This window comes from Rhea americana, unplaced genomic scaffold (genome assembly GCF_003343005.1).
Source record: "Rhea americana isolate MKP2758 unplaced genomic scaffold, rheAme1 scaffold_315, whole genome shotgun sequence".
Lineage (NCBI taxonomy): Eukaryota > Metazoa > Chordata > Aves > Rheiformes > Rheidae > Rhea > Rhea americana.
In genome coordinates, this window is record NW_028186441.1 from 659,964 (window position 1) to 672,510 (window position 12,547).

A 12,547-nucleotide genomic window follows, 5' to 3' on the forward strand; every position below is an offset into this window, starting at 1 on the left:
ATTTATCAGTGCAGCATTAGAGATACCTTTCGTGGCTGCAGCCATTGGATGGCCCACCATCAGAAGAGCCACTCTGAGAGCAGGAGGAACAGGAGGACTTGCGAGTGCTAGGTTGCCACATGGGAGGCAGGCCACTACCCTGTGTGTCCATCAGGTCCTGCGGGACTGCAAGAGGGCAGAAAGAGAGGAGCATCACCTACTGTCTTGGCACTGCCCCTGGAGTCAGGTGGGCCATAGGAGGCCAACAGAAAGATTTTTTGATTAGCATCCCATACTCTTCCCAAGAGACTCCAATAACCAGGAAAGACCCATGCCAGGTGATCAGAGCAGCAGCACTGATGAACTCAGGAGGGAAGGGAAGGAGAGAACATTGACAAGAGAGAGCAAGAGAGCACCATCTGCTAATTAAGTCCAGTGCCTTCAGCAAGCTCATCCTGAACCACTGAGTGCCAACCCAGGCAGAAAATGAACACCCAGCCCAAAGAGAGATGAGACAAGGGGCTGCAACAGGCTCCATCACAGAGAGAGGCAATAACCTGATGAAACTTTGTCCCAGGAATAATGGATCACTGGAAGAAAAAAGGCCCCATCTTTCAAACATCAGGATCCCATATGAGCCTTAGGGAAAGAGACGGGCATTCAAATCACAAGATGGGAGGGGGAAAAAAAATAAATAAAGAGCAGTTGAGAGGGACAGCAAGAGCAAGCAGTTCTTTATGCTGTCATTTGCTAAATCCCTGCTTAAACTCACAGGCTCTATTGCAAAGGGCTCAGATTTTACTTTTTAAAAGCAAGACCCTGCAAACACTGTCTGCCATGTGCAGAGATAGTGCAAGGTGAGGAGCCAGCCCTGGGACAYTGAATCACCCTACCCTCACCCCTGAACAGCTTGCTTGCTATTTCAACCTGCAACAGCCCTTTAGTCTGGGCCTCCCTAGTACAGGGGTGTAATGATGAAGGTGAACTGTGGGATGCAGACAAAGATTAGGAAAGAATAATCCTATTTGTTCCTCACTGTAAATCAAATCGTGGCAGAAATTCAAGCTTCCATCTGGGAGAAGGCTTACTCCCTGCGAGGCTCACCAGCTCTCCCTGCTTGTGATATTGAATAAGTGCTGATACTGGCAAGAAAAAGATTGGTATATTCTTACTAAAGCCTCTTCCCTCTCCCTCAGCAGATGCTGATAGGCCTGTTTTGGTCAGCATTGACAGGAGAGACATCTTGCTGCAGGAATTGTCAAATGACAGCACAGGCGAGCAGTTGTACCAAACACAAATGACAGCTGTATTACACTGATGCCGAATGGTCCCCAAAGTGGCAAGGGGAGTTTGGGATGCAGTGAGGAGACTCAGAGACCATTTGGGGATCACCACTATTTTGCTTGCAGCTGGAGCCCTCACGATCTTCCCCGTCTCAGCAGTGACAGAGATCACAGAAGTAGGGAATGTATTAAAATTACCATTAATGGTAACTAAAGAAGACAAAGAGACAGGATAAAGGCACAAATGAACGGAGAAAGAAATAATACGTAAAGAACAACGAACTGATGCAGTTCCACCCCCTCCTGAGAACATCCACAGGAACCACACAGACCTCAGTGACGCCAGCTGAGGAGATTGAAACAATTCATTTAACAGAAAATTTGGCCTCCAGCACAGAATTTTATGGAGTAGATCAAAAGGAAGCTACAGAAAGGACCATCTCTATCAGCTGTTTTAGCCTCAGTCAGATTGTTATCTGAMTCACTTAATTGTGTTACTCAGCTAAAGGCACAGAGAAATAAGAATAATTTTTACTGATGTTATGGAGGACTCAGAGGAGATGTAAGGCCCCTTCCAGCCTCAAAAGTGTAGGAATGGTTTTTTGATCAAATTTCATAGCTTTTTAAAAGCACTCCAGCAGGTTTCTATTACACTTTGGGTTTCTCCTTTTATAAAAGCACCCACAGTGTTTCAAGAGGAACCATTGTAAAAGTGTTCCTGATATCCCAAGAGTGGAGACAGGGATGTACAGTCAAACATATTGTTCAAATCATTCAGAACTAGATATTAAGAGAGATTTCTGGTCTGTGAGTCAGACAGGATCATCTCCCTCACYCTGTGAGCTAGGGAGGGAAGATACATGGGTCAAGCTTGGTAGTACACAGAGAAGGGTGCTGCTACCACCTCTTTGTGCGGCAAGACCAAAACAGAAGGAACAGAGCTGGATTTAGTAGAGTGCTTCCCAAGTTCGCCTAGTGATAGCAAGAGAAGAATCAGAYCTGGAGGCTTGTAATGATGAAAACTGATCCCTTTCATGGATACCTGCTTCCTTGAAGGAAGAGGAATGCCCAAGAACATGATCAAAGTGAACAYTGTTACTGAAGTTATGTATAAAATTATTTTTTTCCAACCACACAGGCATTCATATCCCGTTCTACAGGTGCAGAAACAAAGGATTCAGTAGCAAGCAAAAGGTAAAACAAACAGATGATTTTTAATAAAAGGCAACACTGCTTCAAGTAAAACTCTTCTCTGGAACCACTTCCCAAGTACAGTTTGCAATATGTCTGTCTATGCTGGGTCCTGGGCTTTTTATACACCCAGTGACAACCCACGCGAAACGCTCACTGCCAACGCACTTACCAAACTCGGACTGTGTCCCTGGGTAGATTATTCTGAAAACATAATCTGTGGCTTCCTCATCTTCTTTGTCAGAYGCAGACTCGGAGGAGCCCTGGGGACTTCGCTTCCTCAGCTTGGGAAACACCTTCCCCTAGGTGAATAAAATCTGCTCTTCACAAAGCTGCCCCATGCCCTACCTGCAGGGCAGTGTGGCCGCTATCYCATTCTCCAAACTCCTGCCTGACAAAAGCATGTGCTCTGTCAGCCTAGGCTGATGACTGCATGTTCCTTGAGCCAGAGAAGTCTTTGGGTCGAGCTTTTGCTTATGCTGAGAATAAATAACCCTGGTTATGCACACAGCTGCTACAATCCATGGAGCATGACAAGGTCCATTGGACCTAAATCTACTATGCCTTGCAGACAGCGCTCCCATACCTCCTCCCTTCCTACAGGTGTGGAGACCACGCTCTTCTTATAAGGGCCATGTGTTACAGATAGTTTGTGATTACCCCAGAAGCATGTGTTTAGCCCCTCAAGGGCATGAGCTAAACCAGACTGCCATATTTCAAGTCCACCTTTCTTCCTATTTTGGAGGGTTTGTCATTTAAAATACAGCAGCCAATAACGCTAGSAAAAGGGTCCTCCCCGACAGATCTGCTCTGAGACACTCCACAGGGAAACATCAACAAGAACCCACAACATTACGTTCTCAGGAACAAGTCCAGTTCCCAGGTGCCTACCTTTCCCCGCTGCGACCAGAGGGGTGGATCCAGCTGCCCATGGGGTAGGAGGCCATTTTCCAGGCAGGACAGGAACTGCAGTAAGTGTCCCCCTTTGGGGAATCTCAGTGGAGGCCTCTGAATCCCATCTTGGCTCACCAAGACGACTGTCCCACCACTGTCTACTATTAGCAACACCAACAACAGAGAGAAGATACACACACAAGTGAGCGACACTTTAGCAGCCAGAAATGCAGAGGGCAATTGTTTTTCTGGTACACAAAACATCATAATTTTCCTCCTTGTTTGAATCCTCCCTGAGTCAATAATATGCCTGGGGCCCCGAAGAAGGCCAGTCTGGGATCATATCTCTGAAAATCACAGAGCATTTCTCTGCAGGAAGCCCTTTTCAGTCAAGAAACACAGACAAGAGCTGGTTTAAAGGTTGTCCTAGAAGGAGTTGCATAGCAGTGTTGACTTGGCACTACAGATGTCTGCCCTGGAGCACGCTCCAAAAACACAGTGATGCAAATATCAGGGTGATAAAAGCAGCACACATCATCATCCAGTCCAGCAGCCCCACACACTCTGGCCTTACCTTGCTGGTGGCAGTGCAAATAGACAATTTCCTCTAGACGAATAGTCATGGCATAATCCCAGTACACACTGAAAGAAGAAAAAATCCCAAACTTCAGGGATACAAGTAGCTCTGCTTCTCTTCACATCCACTCCAGATCCTGCCCCCAGCTATCCTAATGCCTTGGGGAGACGGAGAAAGGATGTGGCCCTGGCAGCAGAGTGACTGCCACATGGCCAACCTGAGTCAGTAACAACATCCCTCTAGAAACAGTCGCTGCCTCTTTTTTACCACAGCTCAATCAGAGCATGTCTAGTCCCACCTGCCTCAACATTTCCCAACATAGACAGTGTGATCACGCATCCTGGCACGCATCTTGGCCTCCTAAAGAGCTGAGCACTCTGCTGTAAGCACCCTGAAATGACTCCTGCCCYGCTGTAGTGCTAGAAAACCCCTGTGAACGCGGTATAAGCAGCTCTGGAGCCCCAGGAGAACGTATAGTGCAGTCTGAGCCTGGGCTGCTGTTCTGATGAGCTCCTTTATCCAAGGGAGAGGGAATAAATCCTAACAATTTGTGTTTTTTCAAAGCTCAGAATAGAACTGGCTGCATTTGCTTCTGCTTCAGAATTGTGCTCCCCCAGCACAGGCACCCCTAGAGCAAATCTAGAATATGCTGGGAGTGTTGCTGGTCAACACACAGKGCAGAGGGCCACAGAGAGACATCAAGAGGAAGCTGGAGAAAGGAGGCTTCTCCAGGAGAAAATATGCTTCTTGCAGAGTTTCACTTCTAAGAACAGCTTAGTAAGAGGACYGCTCTATGAAGGTGTCAGCATTTAATAACATCCAATTTCATTGCAAAAAACTCACATTTCCAGATCCTGAGAATCAATATCTGTCACTTTATAAAAATAGTGCTTAAACTAAAGGCATCATGAAACAGCTCATAAGGGAGAGCTAAAGATGGGGAGGAGTGTGTAAGAGTCACTCCTAAAAGACTTGTACTTACTTTGTCATCTGGCTCCTCTCTTCTTTGATCACATCTTGACACTGGGAAGTTTTAGAGCTTAGGCTGATGCCCAAGCTAAGAACTCAGAAAAGTAGTACAGAGATGAAAACAGCAATTTAGGGGGAGGGTATCAGTTATCAGGAAATGGCCCCCAGGAGCCAAGAGTAAAAGAGAAGATGAAAGGAACACAGAAAAACAAAACCAAAAAACTACAATTGAGAATAAACAACTTGAAAACAAGATTTTTGTCCTAGGCCAAAGAAACGTGCTATGTCCTAAATGCTCCAGCTTTCCTGGAGCATTTGCTAGGAGAAAGAGATTTTCTGTTCGCTCTTTATTTTGTATTTCAGGCAAACTTGGGCCTGGTATGACTCAATAGCTTGTTAAAAGAATTGCTGCTGTAAAGAGAAATGTCACTAGCACATATGGCAATCCCAGACAGAGAGGCAATGCAATACATACTATCAAGCAAACTTCTCTTAAGTAGACTTCAGCCCTACTAGAGGAAAAAAATAAAACAGAGACTCCATTAAATCTAGGAGGACTTTGAATACCTCCATGTAAGATCAGCTGCAGACTACACTGATAAATAGCAGTATGAAATGGCACACACGCTGTTACTGAGGTATAGTTACTTGGGAACTGTTCACATCTCCTCTCTCTCTGCAGATACTCCTCACCTGTTTACAAGCTCTTCGGTTCCCCAGATTAACCAGTAGCAACAAGTACAAATCTGAAAGCAGTGTAGTGTGTAGAGTGTGCTCTCTCCCCAAGAAACGACCAAGGGCAATAAAGCAACTGACTGCATCTTTCAGAATAAACACCCTCTCCAGTCACCTTGCTGAACTCTTCTCAGCAGAGATGGGCTTTACTACAGCCTCTCACACCAGCTCCCACAGCTCATCTCTCCCATCACCACAGGTCTCCTTCCCTCTCCCACCCTCTGTTATAAACTTCAGAAGTATTGTTCTACTCTGTGAAGTCAATGGAAAAACCTCACTGAGGGCAGCAAATGCCAGATCCAAGCTCTGAACCTCCAAGATCATTTGCTCCCCACTCTGCCCCACGTCAACACACACTTAGAGCCAATCACCTCTTCTCATAATCCAGATCCCCAACAGAGCCATTCATCAGCTGATTGGGAGTCCATTTCAGTGCCATGATGTCAGCAGTCTGGTGAAGGGACAGATATCCTGGGATTGCTTCCATGTCATCTCGCTTTAGAAAGAAAGGTAAAGCAGGCAAAGAGTGAGCTGGTGAGAGCAGCCTGGAAGATGCCAGAAGCGTGCAGGCCCCAGCATCAGTGAGGCACCTCACACTGCCTAAGGCCGACCCATTTCCTACAGTACAGTCTTGGACTGTAACGTGGTCTTGCCAGCTGCCCTGAGCCCATCTACTCACTGATAGTGAGAAACCCACAGCAACTCCACAAGATCTCCCGGCAAAGCTAGCAGGACACCTCACTGGCTTGGTAAGAGGCTGAGAGCAGCCGCCTAGCTAAGGCAAACCATCAACAGCTCCATGTAAGAAATTTTGATTTATTTGATTACAGTAAGAAGATAAGGGAGTTTGTCCTTATTCAGACTGAARCAGAGATCTTCCATTCCACCAGGAAAATCCATATTGCCAGGACCTCAATAAATACAGTTTAGTTGCTGCCCTCCCAGACTAGAAACAAGCCTGTCCCCATCTCCATCAAAGAATATCACATGACAGAATTACGTGGAGGAGAGCAGAGCAGGAATTTAAAGCCTAGATGCTCCATTAGGTACTTACTGGCTGCACCAGGACGTTGTTTTTGCCATAGAGGAGTGTGGCTCGGGAGTTCTGATGCAGTGACTCCACATAGTCCCTGGCAGATAGTGATGGTCGGTCATCCATACTGCCACTCGAATGTCTTTTCTGAATCTGGAAGAGATTAGCTAGGAAGGAGCTGAGCACACACCTCTCCTGCTTTAGAAAAGYTTATCCTGAAAGCTTATTCCTTTCCCCACTTACACACTCAAGAAATTCATTATTAGAACCCTTCCTTTATGTTCTCTAAGAGGATTCTTGGCTCTAGCCAAMCTCAAGTCTGTACTTACAAAAGCTTCAGAACTGCACTTTGTTTGCAACAAATAGAGTAAGCTTCAACTACCTTCACTTTTAATTCACATATGCTCTTTCCAAAGGGCAGAAACCCCAGGATACAGAGCCCCTACTGCTCCAGCAAGCCTGTACTCTCCACAGCCCATGCTTTCAGCGATTCCAGCTTGAACACTTCAAGTAACTGCACATTTCTACCTTTTCTCATCAGACGGYTTAGCAGCTCTTTTCAAACAGATGAAGCCTCAAACCCTGGAGARTGCTGCCCGTCTGCCCCAGGAGCACTACGGGAGGCTGTCCATCCCAGTCATCTGTCTCCACTCACACAGAGTGCAGGGCGCTTAGTTGGGGAATCCTGGCGACAGTGCGAGCTGTGGATGCGATGCCTCTGAACCAGCTCATCAGCTGAAGGGTCTGTCCAGAAGTGATCGGCTGTCTTCATCTTGGTGTACTCCAGTGCACATGGCCCCACTGCATGGGGAGGAAATCGCAGATGAGGTCAGTATTAGGAAGTCATCAGTACAGCACTCTTCTCCAAGATGTACAGAGCCCAGCATCTCAGAGCAGGGGCAGTGGTACGGCAAGCAGCAAGCTCCAGGGTCATTGTACATTGCTGCATTATTTAACAGCAACTAAGAAATCAGAGAAATTCAGCCACTCTGGTAGTGAGCAGACAACCAACCTACTACATGACTAGCCACATGCATGCAGAGCCCTGCATCACAGCACATAACTGCTCTCCAGGTCCAGGCTTCATTACTGGTTTACGTCTGTCAGTATTCCCAAAGCCTCAGCTCTTAGATCAGCAGCTGGGTGTGCTGTTCTTTTTAATAAACACTCTACAGCTCCAGGAGCTGTCCACTGCTACTAAGTTTTCTAGAGTTCTAGCTAAAAAGCAATTGTATTGGCATCACAGAATGGGATACATATTTCTGGAAAGTCAGCTATGAAAGTCGGGTAAGAGRAAAGTGTTACCCAATAAAGATGCAAGAATTGGCCCATCCACAGGATCCATCAGGAGAGCTTCTTTCTCATAGTACTTACTAGAAGAAATAAAAGAGAGCAGAACGCTGTAGCATTTCAGCCCCCTGGGAGTGCAAAGGGAAAGACAGTGGTTTGAAACCACAGTAATGCCCTTTTCTGCATCCCTTCTTGGTGATGGGACAAGAAGGCTATTACAGGCTGCTCCYGCCAGCTGTGAAATTCTGGGGATATAAACCTCCTGCAGCACATTGCAAGCATCACTATCTCTTAAGAAAACATTCTCAGGGCTGAGATGAAACCTCCCCAGGAGAGGACACCTTGACATGCAGTCTTCAAAAGCTAGAGAAAGACAAGGACAATGCAAATGCTGAACACAGCCATCAGCAGAGCAAGCATGCCTGTCTTTATTTTAGGGAGTGCACTGTACCCAGCAGCACTGTACCACCAGCAGGGTATCAATTGGAGGCCCTGTCCTGGGCACAGCAYGACACAGCTGGGCTGTCCAATTCAGGGACCGCTCTGGCCCACCTGGCTACAGTAATACCTCCAACACCACTGGAAGGTGCAGACTCTGGGGGGACTGCTGGTAGCAAGTTGGGAGGGGCAAAGGGTTGGCCTGTGCCAGCACTCACCCGCTGTTTTCAACCAAGTAATGCACGATTTTATCCAAGACCTTTTCAAAGAGGGCTGTGCGGATCCAGAGGTGCTTGATGGCTTGAGGAGACAGGTTGGGCAGCTTTGGCACTTTGCGCACATTCTCCGGRATGCCTTGGACTTGATTTCGTCTTTAGAGGTACAAGGCAGAAGACAACATCATCACTGGCTCACATCACTGAGCACTGCAGGAGCACAGGACCAGCACACTCACTGCACCTTGTGGGGCACAAGGTCAGGCTTGCAATGGTGCTGAGTGTGATGGCTGCGGCATGCCCAGGGAACCACGTGGGAGTAGGGTTCTGGGGAATGCTCCCTTCAGCCAGTCCGTTCCCTGCTCCGGAAGACCCAAATCTACATTTGAAAAGGGACTTCACTAAATCTGTTTTCAATAATACAGGCACTGGAAAAAGTCTCTGCCTCAGTAGAGTTCTCAAACCCACAGACTTTTTCCACTGGTGCCTGAAGAAAGAAATTCATAAGSAAAGCAGCTTATCTTAGGACAGCTTAAAGACTCCTGCCCGCAGGTAGTTGCTTCATCCCTCTCCCTGGTACCTGTCCGAGGCCGAGTGAGTCAGTTTCAAACAGCAGCTGAATTACTGCAGGTTAAAGCCCTGCACATTGAGGCAAATGGGATTTGGTTCCAGGTGACTTAGTGTATTGCTCCATAAGCTGTGACAGTTCAGACACAAGCATGCTTAGTAGCCCCTGAGGTATGCGACTAGGGGCACAGTAAATAGCTACATGGCTTCCTAGAGAAGCAACCAGTTCACTTAAGATACCAACAGCCCAAGACAGGACTCTGTTCTACTGAAAGAGCAATCCCTCCCGTAGAGGCTCAAGTTGAACACTGCAACCCATACCCACACCAAAATGCAAGTGGTCTGTGAGATAAAAGGAATGCTGGTGCCTTACGCATTCTCAATAAGCTGCTCCAGGTCTTGCACCTTCTTGCAAAGCTCCTCTGCCAGAGGAAAGCTCTTGCCCACCTTCATAAACAGAGCTGCTATCTTGTTACTGCGCAGGAATCCAGCTGCCCTCCGCTTCAATCCATATAAGACACAGGCTTCCACAGCAGCTGCAACAAAATAAAGTCAGCATTGCAGGAGAATTCTCTCTGAGCTGTGCTGCACTTAGGCCAAACTGCTTGTCCCTTGTTGCACRCATGATCTTACTCTACAGCAAAAATGTTTCCAAGAGGAAATCAAYCCCATGTTCTAGTCCCTGCCTAAAAGATAGAAGATCAAGGTTCCCAGATGCCATTTGACTCAAAGCAGCAGGTCTTTCTGCTTGCAGAGCCATCAGCTCTGCTGACTGTAGAGAGGTATTATTTCAGTTTTGAAAAAATGGAAGAAGACAAATTGAGCTTAGTGAAGTCTGTTAGAAACTTGGCTAGCCTGAATAAAAGCACTAGTTTAATGCAAGTGAACATAAACTGTGGGTCTGCCAAGACATAAATATTCTGAAGGAAAGTAACTCATGCCTGCTGAAGTAGGTCCAGAGTCTCTGCAAAATCACTGAAAAGGACCAGTCAGATAAACTAGCCCATCTCAGACTCACTTTATCTGACCAGCCAACAACTTGAAGAGAACTTACGAGATCGGCAATGAAATGGGAACACGCAGCTTTCAGACAATAGAGGTGGTCCTCTGTACAACCAACAGTGAAGAGTCTGCAGTGACATGCCAAGCTAGCAGCCTGGATTACGACTTCTCAGACCACTTTGTTCATCCATACAACAGGGCAGGAGAAAGGACAAACTCCTGTGCTTGCAGTTTTTTGTTCTGAAAATGCCAAGATCCAACTCCAGAAAACAATATCCTGAATGCAAACAAATCAGTACTAAYACTGGGAAATCTCAGCATGCAGAGGGGTTACATTCTGCTTCCAGGTCGCTGCCTGCGAGGTCTCTCCTATGAGAGTGGTGATTTTCCCAGCAGAGGAGTGATCGGCTCACAGTGTGGCAGTAATAGCACAGGTCAGGAATTGCCAAGTGCTTGTTCACACACAGAATCACTCTGGTTAAAGTCTTTTGAAGTAAACAGCAGACTATGGTTTAACAACTTGAAGCTAAGCACTGCCGTCCATTACACAGTAGCGCATCTGGCTGTGCTCCCCCTAAATGAATGTGTTTTAAAGTGCTTCAAGCGTGCAGTTTGCTTGTGGAGCTAGTAGTCATGGTCAAACCTGGGACCAACAGCAGGATTTTGTAGTGCCACAGGAGAGGGCAGAGCTGCCAGGAACACAGCAGACTCCAGAGTGCAGGCAAGCTTTCTGCAAGCTCAGCAGATGATTCCCAGCTTCCCAGTGTGCTCAGTCCACTTACTAATGATACTGGCTGGACAGGGCCAAAGAATGGGATGAGAAACTCCTCTGAGGTTCTCCAGAGAACTTYCTCCCCCCTTCAGGAAAACGTACACGTCAGATATATGACAACGATCTGGAAAGTGTGCTAAATTTTCTTTAGGTGGGACAGTTGCTTTGCTATGTAAACATACTTGCAATACAATTCCTTTGAGGTACGCAAACATGACAGACTGAGGTTCTCCCCGCAAGCTTCTTGAACRCTTCCAAAAAACAGAACTCACTGAAGTTTCCCTTCAGCCCAGTTTGAGGGACTGGTACATCTGGAACAGGAGAGTTCGTTCTTGGCCCCTGTGCTGTGATAGTCCAAGTGAAAAGGAGAAAGTCAGAGACCAAGGCACAGAGACACTGAGTGTTTCCAAAACAGCAGAAGAAATGGGGCAACTTTTTCACAAAAATCTCTTGTGTCCAGACAATTTTTTTTTCCTGAAAAAAAATCTAAAAGCAATAGAGAACCTGAGGAATAGCCAAATGCAGAGGAAAAACAGGCAGCACTAGCAGCTGTCTGGCTTCAGTGCCCCGTCAGGCCTGTGGGGACAGCGAAGAGTGGCTGCTGGCACACAGCAATACGACCCCCCTGCAAGGCTTCACCTACCACCCTGCGCTGGGCTTGCTGAAAGGCGATGTCAGGCACTCACTAAAGCCACACCAAGCGCCCAGAAAGCACCCACCGCCTGCCAAAGAGCCTGGCAGGAACGGGCAAAGGCRCTTAGCCAGCAGCAAAGGCCTCGGGGGAGCCTGCTCCCAGGGCGGACCGGCGATGACTCCACAGAAAGATGCACACACATCAGGCTCCACTGGCAATCTGCTGCCTGGAGTCCCCTGGGAGGGCTCAGGATGGATGCCTAGTGTTAAACACAGATGTATTAAACAGGCTGATCAAAGCACTGGAAAATTACACAAACCCATGGTTTTGCAAGCGATTGATCCGGGTCTGACAGAACAGCTTTCCAACGTACCGGCACCCCTCCTTCTCCTGGAAGCCAAATGCTGCACACAACAGCACTGAGCCTTCTCAGCAGCAGCCAGGCAGATGCTGATACATCTCTCACTTGGTAAGGCATTTTTCTCTATAGCTGAACAACTCTATGGAATCATTTAAAAAGACATTTCATGCAGACCTGTAAACATCAGCTCCCAGGGCTGAAAGATGGTCTCATTATCTCTGCCCCGTTTAGTGCTATGCCCGAGTTCACCGCTGAGCAGGCGGGGCTTGCCGTGCTGCGAGTGTCAGTGTGCTGAGACACACATTCTGGCCTAACAGCAGAAGAGCAACCCATTTGTGCCAACCAAGCTCTGCTCACCTAAAACAGCCATTCAGAGTAGTTGGATGGATACCTAGTTTTTAAGCAAAGCCACACACAAACCTTCTKCAAGTCCAGGCACGCTGCAGATACCACTGCCCACACAGGCAGGAGTCTTCCCATCTGTCCCAGAGAACCATCTGCAGCTGCAAAGTAAGACCCAACTGCTTCATGGCTTTTGGGAGCTCTTCTGGGATCTAGAGGACTGACAGAACAAAAGCAGAAAGACCCTCCCTTTCCACCACACATG

The 12,547-nt window shown here is 47.3% G+C and overlaps 1 protein-coding gene across 6 annotated transcripts in view; it reads right to left on the bottom strand.

Annotated features, from left to right (window-relative positions):
• The window catches only part of SGSM1 (small G protein signaling modulator 1), a 42,944-nt gene that overhangs the window by 23,771 nt on the left and 6,626 nt on the right, over positions 1–12,547 (bottom strand). For 5 of the 6 annotated variants that reach the window (XR_014896518.1, XR_014896519.1, XM_085310305.1 and 2 more), the window contains exons 2-12: positions 9,545–9,707; positions 8,608–8,760; positions 7,967–8,034; positions 7,317–7,462; positions 6,683–6,814; positions 6,000–6,124; positions 4,907–4,981; positions 3,922–3,989; positions 3,345–3,508; positions 2,626–2,755; positions 27–165 (exon numbers count right to left, since the gene is read on the bottom strand). Coding sequence is in view for 4 of the 6 variants with exons in the window: in XM_085310305.1 (XP_085166431.1) it covers positions 27–165; positions 2,626–2,755; positions 3,345–3,508; positions 3,922–3,989; positions 4,907–4,981; positions 6,000–6,124; positions 6,683–6,814; positions 7,317–7,462; positions 7,967–8,034; positions 8,608–8,760; positions 9,545–9,707 (1,363 nt within the window). In the remaining 2 variants the exon portion in view is untranslated. The remainder of the gene's footprint in view (positions 1–26; positions 166–2,625; positions 2,756–3,344; positions 3,509–3,921; positions 3,990–4,906; positions 4,982–5,999; positions 6,125–6,682; positions 6,815–7,316; positions 7,463–7,966; positions 8,035–8,607; positions 8,761–9,544; positions 9,708–12,547) is intronic. The other variant, XM_085310303.1, reaches the window with a different exon arrangement.